Source organism: Podarcis pityusensis, assembly GCF_964106645.2.
Source record: "Podarcis pityusensis genome assembly, chromosome: 3".
Taxonomy (NCBI): domain Eukaryota; kingdom Metazoa; phylum Chordata; class Lepidosauria; order Squamata; family Lacertidae; genus Podarcis; species Podarcis pityusensis.
In genome coordinates, this window is record NC_138026.1 from 1019575 (window position 1) to 1035455 (window position 15881).

At 47.1% G+C, this 15881-nt stretch overlaps 2 protein-coding genes across 5 annotated transcripts in view; one reads left to right on the plus strand and one right to left on the minus strand.

Moving 5' to 3' along the window:
- CD2AP (CD2 associated protein) overlaps nt 1-7122 on the minus strand; it is a 38838-nt gene extending 31716 nt beyond the window's left edge. For all 3 annotated transcript variants that reach the window (XM_080997403.1, XM_080997401.1, XM_080997402.1), the window contains exon 1: nt 6989-7122. In XM_080997403.1, the coding sequence (XP_080853529.1) occupies nt 6989-6992 (4 nt within the window). In that variant the 5' untranslated portion in view covers nt 6993-7122. The remainder of the gene's footprint in view (nt 1-6988) is intronic.
- Nucleotides 7123-7326: 204 nt separating this feature from the next.
- TNFRSF21 (TNF receptor superfamily member 21) overlaps nt 7327-15881 on the plus strand; it is a 32575-nt gene continuing 24020 nt past the window's right edge. The window contains exon 1 of one of the 2 annotated variants that reach the window (XM_080997406.1): nt 7327-7366. Coding sequence is in view for 1 of the 2 variants with exons in the window: in XM_080997405.1 (XP_080853531.1) it covers nt 14567-14608 (42 nt within the window). In the remaining variant the exon portion in view is untranslated. Of the gene's footprint in view, nt 7367-14440; nt 14609-15881 lie in introns of those variants that run through there. The other variant, XM_080997405.1, reaches the window with a different exon arrangement.

The following is a 15881-nucleotide window of genomic DNA, read 5'->3' on the forward strand; positions in this document are numbered from 1 at the left end:
AATAATAATAATAATAATAATAATAATAAATTTATAGCCCACCCATCAGGCTGGGGTTCCCCAGCCACGCTGGGCAGCTGCCAACAGAATATTAAACAGAATAAAACTTCAAACATTAAAAAACTTCCCTAAACAGGGCTACCTTCAGATGTCTTCTAAAAGTCAGATAGTTGTTTATTTCCTTGACATCTGGTGGGAGGGCGTTCCACAGGGCGGGTGCCACTACCGAGAAGGCCCTCTGCCTGGTTGCCTGTAACCTCACTTCTCGCAGCCCTCAGAACTGGACCTCAGTGCCCGGGCTGAACGATGGGGGTGGAGACGCTCCTTCAGTTATACTGAACTGAGGCAGTTTAGGGCTTTAAAGGTCAGCACCAACACTTTAAATTGTGCTCGGAAACGTACTGTATGTAATTCAGGCACATGGAAGTACAAGCCCTACTTGTGTGTGTTTTTACAAACTGCTTTAATACTCATAACACTCACAAAACCAAAGAAGAGCAACATACCAAGGCTGTAAGTTACAAGAAAGAGGCTCAAATGAGAGGGTAACTAAGTGGATATTCAAGATTGCGAAGTGTGTGGCTTTGCCTACATCTGTCCATGCAAGGGTTTGATTTCCAACCCACACCATTCCTGAACCTGCCTTTGCCCTTCCAATCTTTATCCCTTTTAGGCTCCACGGCCCATCAAAGCTACTGCCACCTGAGGAAGCCACCCTGGCAACCAGTGTTAGCGTTGAACCCTGTGCAGACCCGAGGTTTCCTCAGATGAGGAGCTGGGCCCTCCAGCAGATATCCACCATGGCCACAGTCTTCATTCCAAGAAGCCATCAGATATGTCTATCTGATGAGGAGAAGAGGAGACTAAGAGCCAGGCAAGAACTTCAAAGCCGCTGGCGAAGTGTCCACCAGCTGTGCATGGGGCTCCTCAGGAGTATGGGAAAGCACACAGTAACGCTTGCTTGGATCAGAACCCAACTGAGAGCCCCAGTTCCTATAGAAGCTCCCAGACTGAAGCAATTGCTCTTATCAAAGCTTCAGTCTTCCTAACCTGGGAAAACAGACACCCAAATAAGCAGACCAGAGGTTTTTTTAGCACTGGCAGGCAAGTCAATACAAAACAAAATAAATCACTTATCAACTAATTAACGGCTAACACCCCCCCCCCAAAAAAAACACACACATCACCGATGCAGGACTGCTTAGTAAACACTGGACAATGGGAATAGGAATCCAACATGCGCCGGAGGGAGACAGAATAAGTAATATTCCTGTTCACCCAAGGCAGGGTGCTAGCCCTCCAGTAGGCCCTCAGGCCAATAAAGCAGCAAAAAGAAAAGAAGAAAAAAAGGCGGGGGGGGAGATAGAATAAAGTGCACTCAAGGAAGAAAAGAACCAAACAAAAGAAAAGAGAAAGCAAAAGAGGTAAAGGACAGGGCAGTAAAAGGGAGGATGAGCTCTCTGGATGAGGAAATAACTTGACAATAGTGCTCTTGTGGTGGCCAGAAGGGAACTTAATGGGAAGATAGTAATTCCTGCCCCTTGAGTCTTGTACACTCTCGGGGGGGGGGGGGGCAGGAGGCCTCTTGTACCCAGAGGTTTGTAGCTCCCTTCCAAATATTGCTTTGTTCTGGTGTGGCCACACAAAGGCCACAATGAAGAATTTAGGTAACAATCCTGTGCATAATCACATGGAAGTACCATATATACTCGAGTATAAACCGACTTTTTCAGCAGATTTTTTATGCTGAAAAGGTCCCCCTCGGTTTATACTCCAGTGAGGCGGGCGGTGGCAGGACGAGCGGCCCAAAAGGAGCCGTTTCGGGCTGCTTGTTCTTCCTGCCGCCACCGCCACCAGGTCTGTGGTGTGGTGAACCAGCTTATGCTCGAGTCAATAAGTTTTCCCAGTTTTTTGTGCTAAAATTAAGTGCCTCGGCTTATATTCGGGTTGGCTTATACTCAAGTATATATGGTAATCTTCATTTACATAGGATTAGGGTGCAAGTCCAGAAGACGGGTTTTGTTGATATTTTAGTTTGCTTGTTTTTTTAAAGTCACAGATTTAGACCTGAAGGTTACAAGCAAGTCAATAATCAAGAGTTAATTTTAGCCATTTTTGTGTGTCTGCTGTTTTTCCTGCGCTCTGGCTATAAATAGACTGATATAGCGTCACCCACACTACCACAAGCATTTTCTACATATGCCAGCATTTCCCATTTCAGCAACAGGCCGGTTTTTTAAAAAGAATAAAATGGGAAAAAAAGGCTTCTGGTTAAACAGTTCAAGCACAGCAATTTACATTTCAGTAACTTTTGGAGATAAAAATATGAATTATTAACAGTGGTCAAAAGTTTTTATTTCATTCTATGCACAAGGGAAATAAGGATTACGTTCTGCATTATTTTATTAATACTATTGCCTAATACAAGTTTGTCATGGCTTTTGACTAGAACAATAAACTTATGAGCTGAACTTGGCAAGCTGCTTTGCCACCACTACACGCCCCCCCCCCTCACCCCCGGCTGCTACTTGCTTATTTCTCTCTCCAACTTACGAAGTAACATTCAACCACTTTAGACTAGTGGAAAAGCTTTAGCGATGTTATACAATATGTATATGTATAACACATACATATACACATACTGCATGTTAAACTTTACTTTGTGCCCAAATGATTATAAAAGATGACTTTAAATTATGATAATCAAAGGAAACTTTTACTCAATTTTGCACAAGACTATTGTGGAGTAGATGAGATAAGTATGTTTTGAAGATGTTTCCTACTCATTACATATTTACAGATGTTAGAAGCATTCTGATGTGTCTAGGCATGTGACTATAGCAAAACATACTTTGTAACACACAGGAAATTCCTTCCCCACCTCATCCCAGTACAGTGGTACCTCGGGTTACATGTGTTTCAGGTTACATACGCTTCAGGTTACAGACTCCACTAACTCAGAAATAGTACCTCAGGTTAAGAACCTTGCTTCAGGATGAGAACAGAAATCGTGCAGCGGCAGCAGGAGGCCCCATTAGCTAAAGTGGTGCTTGAGGTTAAGAACAGTTTCAGGTTAAGAACAGACCTCCGGAACAAATTAAGTACTTAACCTGAGGTACCACTGTATCACAGCAAAAATCAGTGCACATTTGGGTAGGTAGGCTGTCCTAAACATCTGTTTGGTAGAGAAGATATAAGCATTTATAACACTGGGCAATAATTTTTTACTTTTTGAATGTTGTCTAGATTTCTACAACTGATTTAGGGTATTTTTGCACTGCTGAATCAGGAAATGGTATCCGTTTCTCTCCATCAGGTCAGGTTTACTGTAAACTGAATGGTGGGCATTGATAAAGGTAAGTACACGTAAATTGCATGTTGCTTCACCATTTTTCAAACTTCAGGGCTTGAACTTCCGTTTCTTGGAACTCCTGGAATGCTCAGCGGCAGGGAGGTCTCTCTTCAGAGTCCAACAGTAGTCAGCCATCATGACTGCGTCCCAGCGACCCTGATACCTGGTCTCCATCTCTTTCATGTCCTGATGGAATCTCTCCCCCTGCTCGTCACTCATTGAGCCCAGGTTCTCAGGAAACCGGTCCATACGTGAAAATAGGTAGTGCATCTTGATGCTCATGTTGCAGCCCAGGTTTCTGAAAGCAGTCAGCATGTTGTTGACAAGTTCTGCGTAGTTTCTGGCCTTATTGTTGCCAAGAAAGTTCTTCACTACCAGAACAAATGCCTTCCACGCTTCCAGTTCCACTTCGTTCATTGACTTTCCGAACTCTGGATCTCTGATGAGCTGACGGATCTGAGGACCATCAAAGATACCAGCTTTCAACTTCTCCATGGTCAATCCTGGAAGAGCCTGACACAAGTAAGTGAAGCAGTCACCATCCTTGTCCAGAGCCTTGGTGAACTGCTTGATTAAGCTGAGCTTGATGTGCAGCGGTGGGAAGAGTATTCTGTCTCTGTCCGCCAGAGGGTCGTTGATGACGTCCCTTTCTTTGCAAGGCACTAATTCCTCCCGCACAGGCCAGTCCTTCTTCGTGTAATGCTGAGCACGGTCCCTACTATCCCACATGCACAGAAAACATGGGTACTTGGTGAAGCCAGACTGTTGTCCCAACAAAAAGTTCACCATCTTCAGGTCAACACAAATAAACCACTTATGCGGATCATAACCAATTTTCTCCAGCACATACTTCACCGCTTCATAGTTCTCCTTCAGTGTACTCGAGTGAGCCAGGGGTATAGAGGCAAACTGGTTGCTGTTGTGTAGCAGAACACATTTCAGTGATCGCTTGCTGCTGTCAATGAACAGTCTCCAATATTTGGGTTCGTACTGTGGCACGAAGCTTGAGCAGAAGCTGCGCAATATCTGCACAGTACACCAAGTCCTTCTCTTCCAAGAAAAAACGGAGGTACTCTTGAAGCCTGTTGCGGAAGAAGCTGATGCGAGCACTGTCAGAGAGGAGTTTTTTTTCCTTCAATCTGGATGCCAACAGTTCGGCAGAGTCCTTTGACAAGCTGAGGTCGCGAACTAGATCATTCAACTCCTTTGGGGAAAATGGATGTGGAGCATCATCTTCAAGAACCACTTCTTCTTCTTCACGTCCTTCAACACTGGAGGCATCTTTGTCACTAATGTCAGGAAGTTCTCTGAAGATAGGCACTGGAATTTCATCACAATGAGCTACAGGACGACGTGCTGATTGAAGATCAGGATACTTGAGGCTGCTCCGGTTCTTTCTGTTGATCCCAGCTGCACCAATTTATGGAAGATTTCGAGGTTTTATGACTTCAAACTGATCCCTTTTCGACATAATCACCCAGAACTATCGGACCTGAATACTTCTTGTCATTAAAATAATCATTTCCAATCAAAACAATTATTCGACATGGCATTTTACCCCCACCAACTTCTTCTAAAATGCTCCACACAAGCATAAATGTGAACAAAAATGTAAAAAAATGACATGTGGCCATAGCTCAAAAACTTGACCTGATTGAGCAAAACCAATGTGATTTTTGGATTCAGCACATCAGATTTGTCCTAAATCAACTAAAAAAACGCAGACAACAAATTTGTTGTTGACCAGTGTAATATGCAAGAATTTCTGAATCAGAACTTCTAGCCTAGTTCACCTGTCACACTAAATCAAGGATGGTTAACCTTTTTTGGCCTCGCAGGCAGAAGGAAGTGATGGCTGAACAGTCACATGTGATTCAGGGACTTAGGAAAAAAGCTTCCCAAGTCCTTCTACCAAGCTGTGCGGGATGAAGAAAGCAGAACATGGAAGCCTGAGGCTCTTGTCAGCTTCCTCCTCCTCATCTTGTTAAACCATGGTTTAGCAAGACATGCAAATCAGGTCTTTTCATCTTTGAAAACTGCCCAGTTAGCAGGAAACAAAGGTAATTAAAATTATGCAAGAGGTAACGGACAACAAATTTACCTCTGAACAAAGAGAAAGGTGTAACTTGTAGACAGACAAACTCCAAAGAAAAACTTTTCTTTCTTACTAAGAAGTTAGGCACACAGTGCTTCTTTTGCTACACTATGTGATCACTGACAGCATATGCTGGAGTCTTGGGCTTTGCTTCAGTACTTTCCAATTTAGAGGTGGTCAAATGTAGAGCAAAGCCCATCAGCAACAGCATCCTCTTCCCAAGGAAGAAAAATAATCAAGTTTTATCAAGCAACATTACAATACACAACATATACCGTATATTATTTTCATATAAAAGAAGCCAGAATCACTGTTGAGCCACGTTTAAAGCAAGTGGTAATTAAAGAGTAAAAACAAGCCATTGGGCACTTCCTCCAGTTATTACATGGCATTTGTTACGTGGATTTTATTATTTTCAATAACTATATACAGTTGCTTTTTGAAATGTAGCCTTCTGTAACTTCCACTGCCACCTCCCAAATGTCTTCTCCAAAGAACTGCATGTCATTAGTTTCTCATTAAATTTTTCTACTCTCTGTGGCTCAATGAATTCTTTCCCAGCTAGCCTCCAACGCTACTCTGTCCACAGGTGTTCTTCTTTCACATGAATATCCTCTCCCTTTTACAATTTTGAAAACATGCATCATTTTGCAAGCGTGCTGTTCCTCAATATGTTCAGGGGGATTCAGGCTTTGCTGGTATCTTTTTGTGGGTTTATTTCCAAAACCATCAAGACATTCAACAAACACAAACATTTGTTTGGAATTAGGTTCCTCTGGATAAGCAATTATTGACTTCTAAATCGTACACAGGATCAGGTTACGTGAAATTTCCCAACTGTCCCTTGTAATTCCACTTTAATCTTAAAGGGAACTGTTGAGAGACAGTGGCCCTTATAGTCGACAGAGAAAACCGAACCATCCTTTAACTCCCCCACAGGCTGCAGCAACTTTGCCTGAAACTTTCATCTGAAAGCAAAGCGTGGGGTCAGAGGAGCACGCAGAATATTCCTCAAGTCTGGGGGCTGCTTGACAACAAGAGGCCTTTCGCACAGCAACGCGGCGCCAGAATCAGGCTCGGAAGAAGGACCTGGCCGGAGGGCCGGGAAGCAGCACGGGAGGCGCCAGGGGCTTCCCCGGCCCCGAGCAATGGGCGCCCACCTCTGGGATGAAGGAGGAAGCCTTTTGCCTCCTTCCAAAATGGAGGAGGAGGAGGAGGAGGAGAGGCTGCAAAGGGGCCGCCAAGCCCGGCCACTCGCTTCCCGCTTCGGAGGAAGCCCCTCCCGCTTCCCAGGTGGGGCGATCCCTCCGGCTCGGAATGCGGGGGGGGGGGCTGGCTGTGAAGCCCCTTGGGCGGCAGCAGCAACCCCGGGAGGGGAGCCCTGTCCCCCCCCCATTATACCCGGAGTGCGAGGCAAGCCGCCCTCTCTCTCACGCCGCCAGTCCCTGGTGAGGAAGGGAAGGCGGGGCGGGGGGGGGGGAGCGGGACCCGCCATTTCCATGAGGCGCCCCCTCCCCCCCCCGCCTCAGGGCGCCCCTTACCCATGCTGCGCGGACCCGGCCGGGAGGAGGCAGCGCGCCGCGCCGCTCGGAGCCCCTCGCCCGGTGCCCGACGCCGCTCAGGCCGGACGCGGCGGGTCGCGAGGCGAGATTGGCCGCCGCCAGGAAGCGAGGGAGGGAAGCCCGGCAGGCCCCGCCGCCGCCGCCGCCTCCGCCCTCCTGGGCGCCGCCTCCTCGCCCGGCCGGCGCCGCCCCCGACCCGACCCGCCGGGCCAGGCCGCGCCGGGGCTCGCGGGGGCCGCCAGGCCGACGGAGGGGGAGCCGCACCACGAAAGGGAGAAGGCGGCGCGGCGCGGACCCCCCCCCCCCCCGCCGCCGAGAGGCCCCAGGTCCGCGTCCTCATTGGCATCAGCGAGCCAGGTAGAAGTCGCAAATGTCTCCTCCTTTTTGCTCTTCACGCAGTAACTTATTAAAGGCACATTGAAATACAGTATAGATTAGAAATTATGCAAAGACTGGAAGTGTTACTTCATATGAAGTGTTTGAACTGGGAGACAATAAATAAACTAATACAGTAGTTTGTGAGGGATAAATGATTCCAAGCTATGCATATTAACTTTCTCATTAGAGGGTTAAAAAATGCAGCTGTTTCCACAGCAAGACAAGGGGAAGGAAAGTCTCCCTCCATAATTTTGCTTCGAGGATTGCTCAAAACCTCTTTAATATTAAAAATACACAAGCCCAGGCTTTACAAAGTCCATTCAAAAGCAGAAGTGGATGTGTTGGGTTCCCCTCCCAAAATATCTGGGCAGAAAACATGACCCACCAAAGGGGGGGGGGGAATCAAAGGTGACAAATCAAGCAATTCAGGTTATTTTCCCGTAGGAAGGTGGGTGCCTCACATTTCCAGGCCTTGTGGTGTACAAAATAAATGGATGCCAAACCACACAATGCCTTTAAGGTGTTGATTTACCTCTTAGTAGTCCAGAAATTATTGGTTAACTCCTCCAGAAGGGCAAAGGTCCCAAGCTCTTGCACGGACTGCCTCCTGTCTGTCTGCCTCCTTCCAATGGTGTGAAATTGTAAGATGGGCAGCCATTGACATAAAGTTTATCAAGTTACCGTTTTTGTCCATAAAAATGAAAGATGAGCATAGTTCAGGAGCTCCATTTACAGGTAGACCTCACTCAGCAGAGGCTCAGGTGGTACCCACTGCTGGCCGTTCCCACCAGAAGCAGCAGGGTTCCTCCAAACCCACATTCCCTCCAGCACAGCTGAGAGCTGGGTCCCATTATTCTGCAAAGACACACGGGTGTGTTGTGCTAGCACCAGAAGATTTTAACCACATTTGCTTGAATTCTAGCAGATCTAGAATGGAGGTGGTTGCCCGTGCCACAGCCTGTTCCCATTTATTTCCCTGTATCTTGTTCCCGCTTCATTTGATTGCTCCAAAGTCTGTTCACTCTCATTTTGAAGAGTGACTAGAAGCTCTGCATGGTCTCAGCAGACTTGTGCCTTGAAGGAAAACTCTGCTCTCTTTCACCTGGAGCCATCCTGTCATCTTCCACAGACCATTCTGGGCAGTTATGCTGTAGCCTTTCCTCAATATAATTGTCCTGGTTTTCTTCCCAGGAAGGAGCACCGTGTGCCATCATCTTCAACTAGGAAGCAGAAGCCCCATTTCTAAGGCAGTTTGGCTTCATGAAGTTAGAGACATCATCTGCTGAGACCAGCAATGTTCAGTGTCAAGGTTTCAGAGCTCACATCCTGCAATGCCAGTAGAGCTGAACCATGGGCGGTTGAGTTTTGACAGTCATAGGCTGCCTGTGCCAGTTTGTATTTGACACTGAACCTCTCAAAGGAAATGATAGCAACTCTGGGCCTGGGGGTAGAGAAGGATGTAGCCTAAGGCCCTTTATGCTCTTTCCAGATCTGAAGCCTTAGTAACCAGGTTCAAAAAAATTGCCACCGTTTTGAGAGCATTTTAGCAGCTCACAGAAATGCACCCTACCTTTCTGAAGGAAACTTTCAACTCTTGTTGGCATACCTTTTGAGCAGAAGACAAGCAGGCTGGCCTCTTATGGCACTTAAAGGGTAATACAGAAATCACGCTGGAGTAATCCAAAGGGCAGGGGAAATGGGCAGATGGGCAATTTTTAAATTTCATGTAGCCTTTTCTCCACCCATATTTATTGGTCAAAGCGGGGGGGGGGCAGCTTTAATAAAATATTGGGGGCCCCACTCTGCATAATCGATAACATGATGCAGTGCACGGACACCATTTGAACAGCAATGCCCATCATCTTGTTTGGCAGCCCCCTCAAATATTTTAAGGGGGGGGAGGCTAAAGGGACCTCAGCCCTTAGAAGTTGGCTCCTGTATATGAAGGGAACACCACACTTTTTTTATATAGAGTACAAAGCTGTTACTCTTAAAATTCTACAAGGAAGGCTCAAGCAGTATGTGGACCGAGAACTCCCAGAAGTGCAAGCTGGATTTAGAAGAGGCAGAGGAACCAGAGACCAAATTGCAAACATGTGCTGGATTATGGAGAAAGCTAGAGAGTTCCAGAAAGACATCTACTACTGCTTCATTGACTATGCAAAAGCCTTTGACTGTGTCGACCACAGCAAACTATGGCAAGTTCTTAAAGAAATGGGAGTGCCTGATCACCTCATCTGTCTCCTGAGAAATCTCTATGTGGGACAAGAAGAAACAATTAGAAATGGATATGGAACAACTGATTGGTTCAAAATTGGGAAAGGAGTACGACAAGGCTATATATTGTCTCCCTGCTTATTTAACTTATATGCAGAATTCATCATGCGAAAGGTTGGGCTGGATGAATTCCTAGCCGGAATTAAGATTGCTGGAAGAAATATCAACAACCTCAGATATGCATATGACACAACCTTGATGGCAGAAAGTGAGGAGGAATTAAAGAACCTTTTAATGAGGGTGAAAGAGGAGAGTGCAAAATATGGTCTGAAGCTCAACATCAAAAAAACGAAGATCATGGCCCCTGGTCCCATCACCTCCTGGCAAATAGAAGGGGAAGAAATGGAGGCAGTGAGAGATTTTACTTTCTTGGGCTCCATGATCACTGCAGATGGTGACAGCAGCCACGAAATTAAAAGACGCCTGCTTCTTGGGAGAAAAGCAATGACAAACCTAGACAGCATCTTAAAAAGCAGAGACATCACCTTGCCAACAAAGTCCGTATAGTTAAAGCTATGGTTTTCCCAGTAGTGATGTATGGAAGTAAGAGCTGGACCATAAAGAAGGCTGATCACCGAAGGATAGATGCTTTTGAATTATGGTGCTGGAGGAGACTCTTGAGAGTCCCATGGACTGCAAGAAGATCAAACCTATCCATTCTTAAGGAAATCAGCCCTGAGTGCTCACTGGAAGGACAGATTCTGAAGCTGAGACTCCAATATTTTGGCCACCTCATGAGAAGAGAAGACTCCCTGGAAAAGACCCTGATGTTGGGAAAGATGGAGGGTACAAGGAGAAGGGGACGACAGAGGACGAGATGGTTGGACAGTGTTCTCGAAGCTACCAGCATGAGATTGACCAAACTGCGGGAGGCAGTGGAAGACAGGAGTGCCTGGCCTGCTCTGGTCCAGGGGGTCATGAAGAGTCGGACACCACTAAACGACTAAACAACAACAAAGCTGTTCCTTTAATCCCCATTTTGGGATCCCAGAACTTTAGCAGCCTCCATTTGTTTAAGAGAATTAATAGGAACAAGTTAATCAAAAGATGTAGAACTGGTCGTGCAGTTAATTATTATACACAGGAAGGTGGGGTTTTCCTTGCATTGTTCAAAGCAAATATTTTTCTCCACAAGGAAATGCGATGAGATGTTGGTTATTAAGTGTTTGCCGCCACCTCCTCAGCTGTACTCAGGTTCAAGATAATCTCTAGAGCTTTAGTGTAGCAAGTTTTTGGAAATGTTTGAGGAATGATAGCTGACAGCTTTGGAGCCTTTAATCTTCAGCCCCCCAACCACACTCTTGACATCTAAATGGTGAATCTTTCAGCATCCTTGTCCATTGGGTGACACTCCTGAGATGTAAATAGGCACAGGAGACATACAAGACTCAAAAGTAGAAGCCTCTGACTGAAGGTCATTTCAGCTCTTTAAAATATGGCGAGTTGAGGACATGTTCAGTCGCTTCCAGTGAGAGGCTTGCTGGTGCGTTCCTGAAGACTGCCATAGCCTGTAAGAATGTTTGTGGTTTCTGGGCTGCTATTGCCACCTAGGGGTACTGTAAGAAATAAAACAAGTCACAGTGTTCTCATTTAGTAGTGCAGTTTCTAGCTAAACCGTTACCAGTCCTAGACCACTTCATTTTGACAGCTTTATTATATTGAGTAGTTTGCTTGTTTCCTTACATGTTTCTATCCTACTTTTCTTTATTGAAAAACAAAAACAAAGCAGCATACTAGATTTCCAAAACACACACAACAATCCAAAATCACTAAAAACTGTACCTATGATTAATATTAAATATCACTCAAAAGCATTAAATTACAGCACTCCTGATTTTAAAAGAGAGGGAGCAACTAACCCCTGTCAAAAAGGCCTTGTCTTGTGTCCCAGCCAATCAGTTGTTGTTGGCACCTGTCTCAAGAGACAATGGAGTGTGCCTCTGGAGGCGAAGTCAAACTGCTGCTACTTCAGCAGCACTGAAGTGACCTCCTCAGCGTGCGAGCCTAGCCAGTGTGTCTGGAGGTCCTGGGCTGCCCAGACAAGACCCCCCTCTCAGCCTCCCTGATGGGGTCCAAAGTAGAGCAGAGCAATATTTTTGGCAGCAGCGCATGCAGAAACTGCCTTTTTGGCCATTGGATCCACTATTGGTCTCATCCACTCAATCCACCGGAGCCTGTCCGTAACTCACTGAGGGTTTGAGACCCATCGGCTGCCCTCTCCTGGTTTAGCCGGCCAGTCAAAGCCGTTTCCCAGAGTGTGGCTGCTGTCGCAGGCTAACAGCTTCTAGGAGCCACAGGTGAGAGCTGAGTGCAGTCGGGGGACATTTCTAAATTTGTTTTATAACCCCCAAACCTCCCAAAAAGATTTATAAGCATCTCAGTTTGCCTAATGACTAAATTCCTTTTATGTGCTTTATCTCTCACTGGGTTAATAGAAAATTAGGAAAGGTGTTAAGTTTCACAACTTATTTGCAATTACCATTGTGAACATTTCTTTAAGCCAGTGGTTCCCAATTAGCTAATTACTGAGGACCCCCAATTTTTCAAAAGCCAATCCAACCCCTACTTTTGAAAAAAATTTGATAACTCTATGGTGGTTACCTCTGCAAAGCAATTTTTTGAAAATGTGGGGTAGCCCCTGATAAGCAAAGGATTTTAGTTATACAGTGGTACCTTGGTTCTCAAACACCTTGGTTCTCAAACACCGAAAACCTGGAACTAAGTGCTCTGGTTTTCAAATGATTTTCGGAAGCTGAACTTCTGATGCGGCTGTCAGCTATTGTTTCCGGGGCATCTGCACCAATCAGAAGCTGCACCTTGGTTTTCGAACATTTCGGAAGTCAAACAGACTTATGGAACAGATTACGTTTGGTGCTTTTGTTTTTGCTATTTATTTTGCATTTTTGTTTTTGAGGCTTTTTCAGTTAATTTGTTTTTGTGACTGTGTGGAAACCAGTTCAGCTACTGATTGATTGATTGATTGATTGTGCGACTGCGGAAATGGATAAAAGCCCCCATCTAAACAGTGACTATCATCAGTGCAGCTAAGAAAAAAAATTAATATTAATTTTTATCATCTACAATACTGTCTTATTTATTTTATAATACAGTACATTGATTATTGCTTTCATTTTATGGATCAAAGGTCTCGTTAGATAGTAAAATTCATGTTAAATTGCTGTTTTAGAGGTTGTTTTTAAAAGTCTGGAACGGATTAATCTGTTTTGCATTACTTTCTATGGGAAAGCACGCCTTGGTTTTGGAACGGACTTGCAGAACGGATTGAGAACCGAGGTACCACTGTACTAAAAAACAGACTAGGGCTGATTGATATCTGGTTTTCAACATTGTGATGTATTAGCAGCTAAACATTGCAATATTCCAATATATCATGATGTCTGAAATTGGAGATCAGGTGTGGGGATGAGGGAAGGAGCAGTCACGGAGATTAGATGGGTGGGGGAGCCCCACTGCATGCTTTGAGTGGGAGGAGGTGGGGTGGGGTGGGGGTGCATCAAGTCAGCGGGGCAGCCAGCGAAGATGCCCGTCCACTGGGGATGCTGTTGCTTTCCTGCTGACTGAAGTGAGGGCGACCTGTTTTCCCTCACCCTGAGGGAAGGCTGCAGCTTATCGGCTGCCCTCATCGCCCTTCGTTTGATATCAATGGTGCCCTGAAATCGGCTGCCTTGCTCTCCCTCACACAAGGAGCGATATATTGCTGTGTATTGCCGGGTCAAAATCGTTATCGCGATGTGATTTCAAAACCAATTTTGGTCAATGTATTGAAAAATCTCACAGCGTTAAAACAGAGAATAAAACTTGTGATATCACCATGCAAAATGACAAAAAATTAGTTGGGGGAGGCAAGAGATGGAGCTGCAGACCCCCTGTGGTCCCTGGACCCCCAAATTGGGAACCATGGCCTTAAGCAATAACTTGCGTTGACTGCTCTCTTTAAATTAACTCACAGTTCCCAAGTCGAAACAATAAGCTTTTTACAGTTTACGCTTACAGTTTCGGATAAATTTATCAACAGCAACTTAGAACATGTAGAACCATCTCTCCCCAACAGACAATAAACTATTGTAGGTGTGAAGCAATCTCCCATTTTGAAAAACAACAGCAAGACTTTGATTGGGCAATGAAGAATAGGCTTTGTTTAAGAGAAACAGTCAAATACGGTAAGCCCCAAACCAAGCATATCCTAAAACACCTGGTTTAGGAAGCCAAAGGCGGCACCAGTTTTTTGCGCCAAAAATTATCCCGATCCTACTCCTACGCCCCCCTCCCCCTCCCGCTAAGGTTACCAGATTTTTTTTCAATGAATCCGGGGTCACTTTTCAACTTGATGGATTTTGTATGGGGCTGATTTGTAAATCCGGGAACTGTCCCGGGAAACGGGGGCGCCTGGTCCCCTTCCTCTTGCTCCCTCCCCAGGGATCTGGAAAAGCGTTTCGCGGCTCTTCCTCTCCCGCAGCCCAGGTTCCCCACCCCACCCCCGGGGGCAGTTCCGGCCCTGACGCCGCAGGAAGGCGATTGTGTGGCGTCCGCGGCGCGGGCGGGGCTTCTGCGGAGTGACGTCATGGGAGGGCGAAGCCCCGCCTCCGCCGCTCCCCGCCCATTCCGCGGCAGCAGCAGCAGCAGCAGCAGGAGCCGGCCGCGCGGCGAGCGAGGCGTCGTGGCCTCGGCTGGGTCGCTATGGGAAGCCGGCCGCGCCCGCCAGCCCCGCGCCCGCCGCCGCCCCCGCCCGCCCCGCCGCAGCCGCCCTCGGAGGCGGCCTCTCGCTGAGGCCCCGCGCGCTCCCTCCGCGGGCCATGCGCCGCCCGGGGCTCTGCTAGCGGCCTCCATGGGCGCCTAGAGGACCCCCGGCCCCCGCCCGCCCTCCGCCCTCCGCCCTCCGCCATGGACGCCCCCGGAGCCGCCCTCGTGGCCAGCCTCGTCGCGGTGAGTGGGGCGGGGAGGGCAGAGGCCGCGGAGGGAGATGGAGCGGGGCCGGCGGGCCGGCGAGGAGGCGCCCGCGGGCGGAGGCAGCTGCGCTCTTGCGGCAAGCCAGACCTCCGCCAAGGGGCCCGGGAGCGGGGCATAGTCCTCCGGCGCATAAGGGAGCACCGTGCGGGCAGCCTTAGGGGGCGGCTGGAAGTCCCGCTGGGAAGCTGCTGCTGGGGTTGGAAGAAAGGAGGCAAGAGAGGAGCTTCTCCCGGTTCGGGCTGCCGTGGGAGCAGCCCTCCTGAAGGGTCGCTTGCTGACCGGGGCCCTGGATCCTGCCATCCGCTGTCTCATAGTCCAGGCGCCAAGGAACTGGATTTATTCTGACCCTGTCGAGTACTGTTACAGCAGAACACTTTCATGTTTAGTACATTTATATCCCACCTTTCCTTCAAGGAACTCAAGGCAGCAGCATGCAGGGTTCTCCCCCCCCCCCAATTATCTCTGCCCCCCAACCCCTGTGAAGCAGGCGGGGCTGACGGAATGGCACTGTCACAGACTGTATCTTGGCAGAGCAGGGAGTTGAAGCCGGGGCTCTCCATTCTTCATGGGGTGCCCCTAGCCACCACACAACTTGGAATGGTATTTTTTCTGGGTATATTGAAAGCATAAGTGTTTGGGGTTCCACATGTATATCTTTGCAACTGAATCCCTCTGTAATGTGTGTGTACAACTTGTGCAAATTTTGATTGTGTGCAAATAGTAATCCTGAAAGTCCAGCAAAAAGAATTGAAACTGCCATCAGGATACACTGTTTGTACAAAAGCTTTTTTAAAAATAGCAAACAATCTTCTTGGGGTTTTCCTAACCAACAGGCAGAGCCTTTCTGAAGTCCAATTTATCCTTTGCATGGTTCTTGCCACCATGCTATCATTCATTTTAATCTTGCGTGCGTAGAAAAATGACTATTTTATTGTGATAGATGCTGGGGCATAGATTTGTTACATTTTTCTCCCATTCTTTGAAAACAGTCTGGTTATCAAAATCTCCAGCATGAGTCTTAAAAGGAAACAACAACAACAAATCAGTGGTTTTGCAGAAGTGGAGGATGAGTGCCCTGGTGGAACTGCATCCATTGTGTGCTCATTCTGGAAGTGGGGGGGGGGGGGGGACACCCAAGCTGAAAAGCAAAAAATGATGGGGAAATGGCAAGCACTCCCACTGCACCCACCCCCAGCCGTGGTTGTGATTGTGCTTATCTCCGTTTTCTGTCAGGGTGAGATTAGCTGAT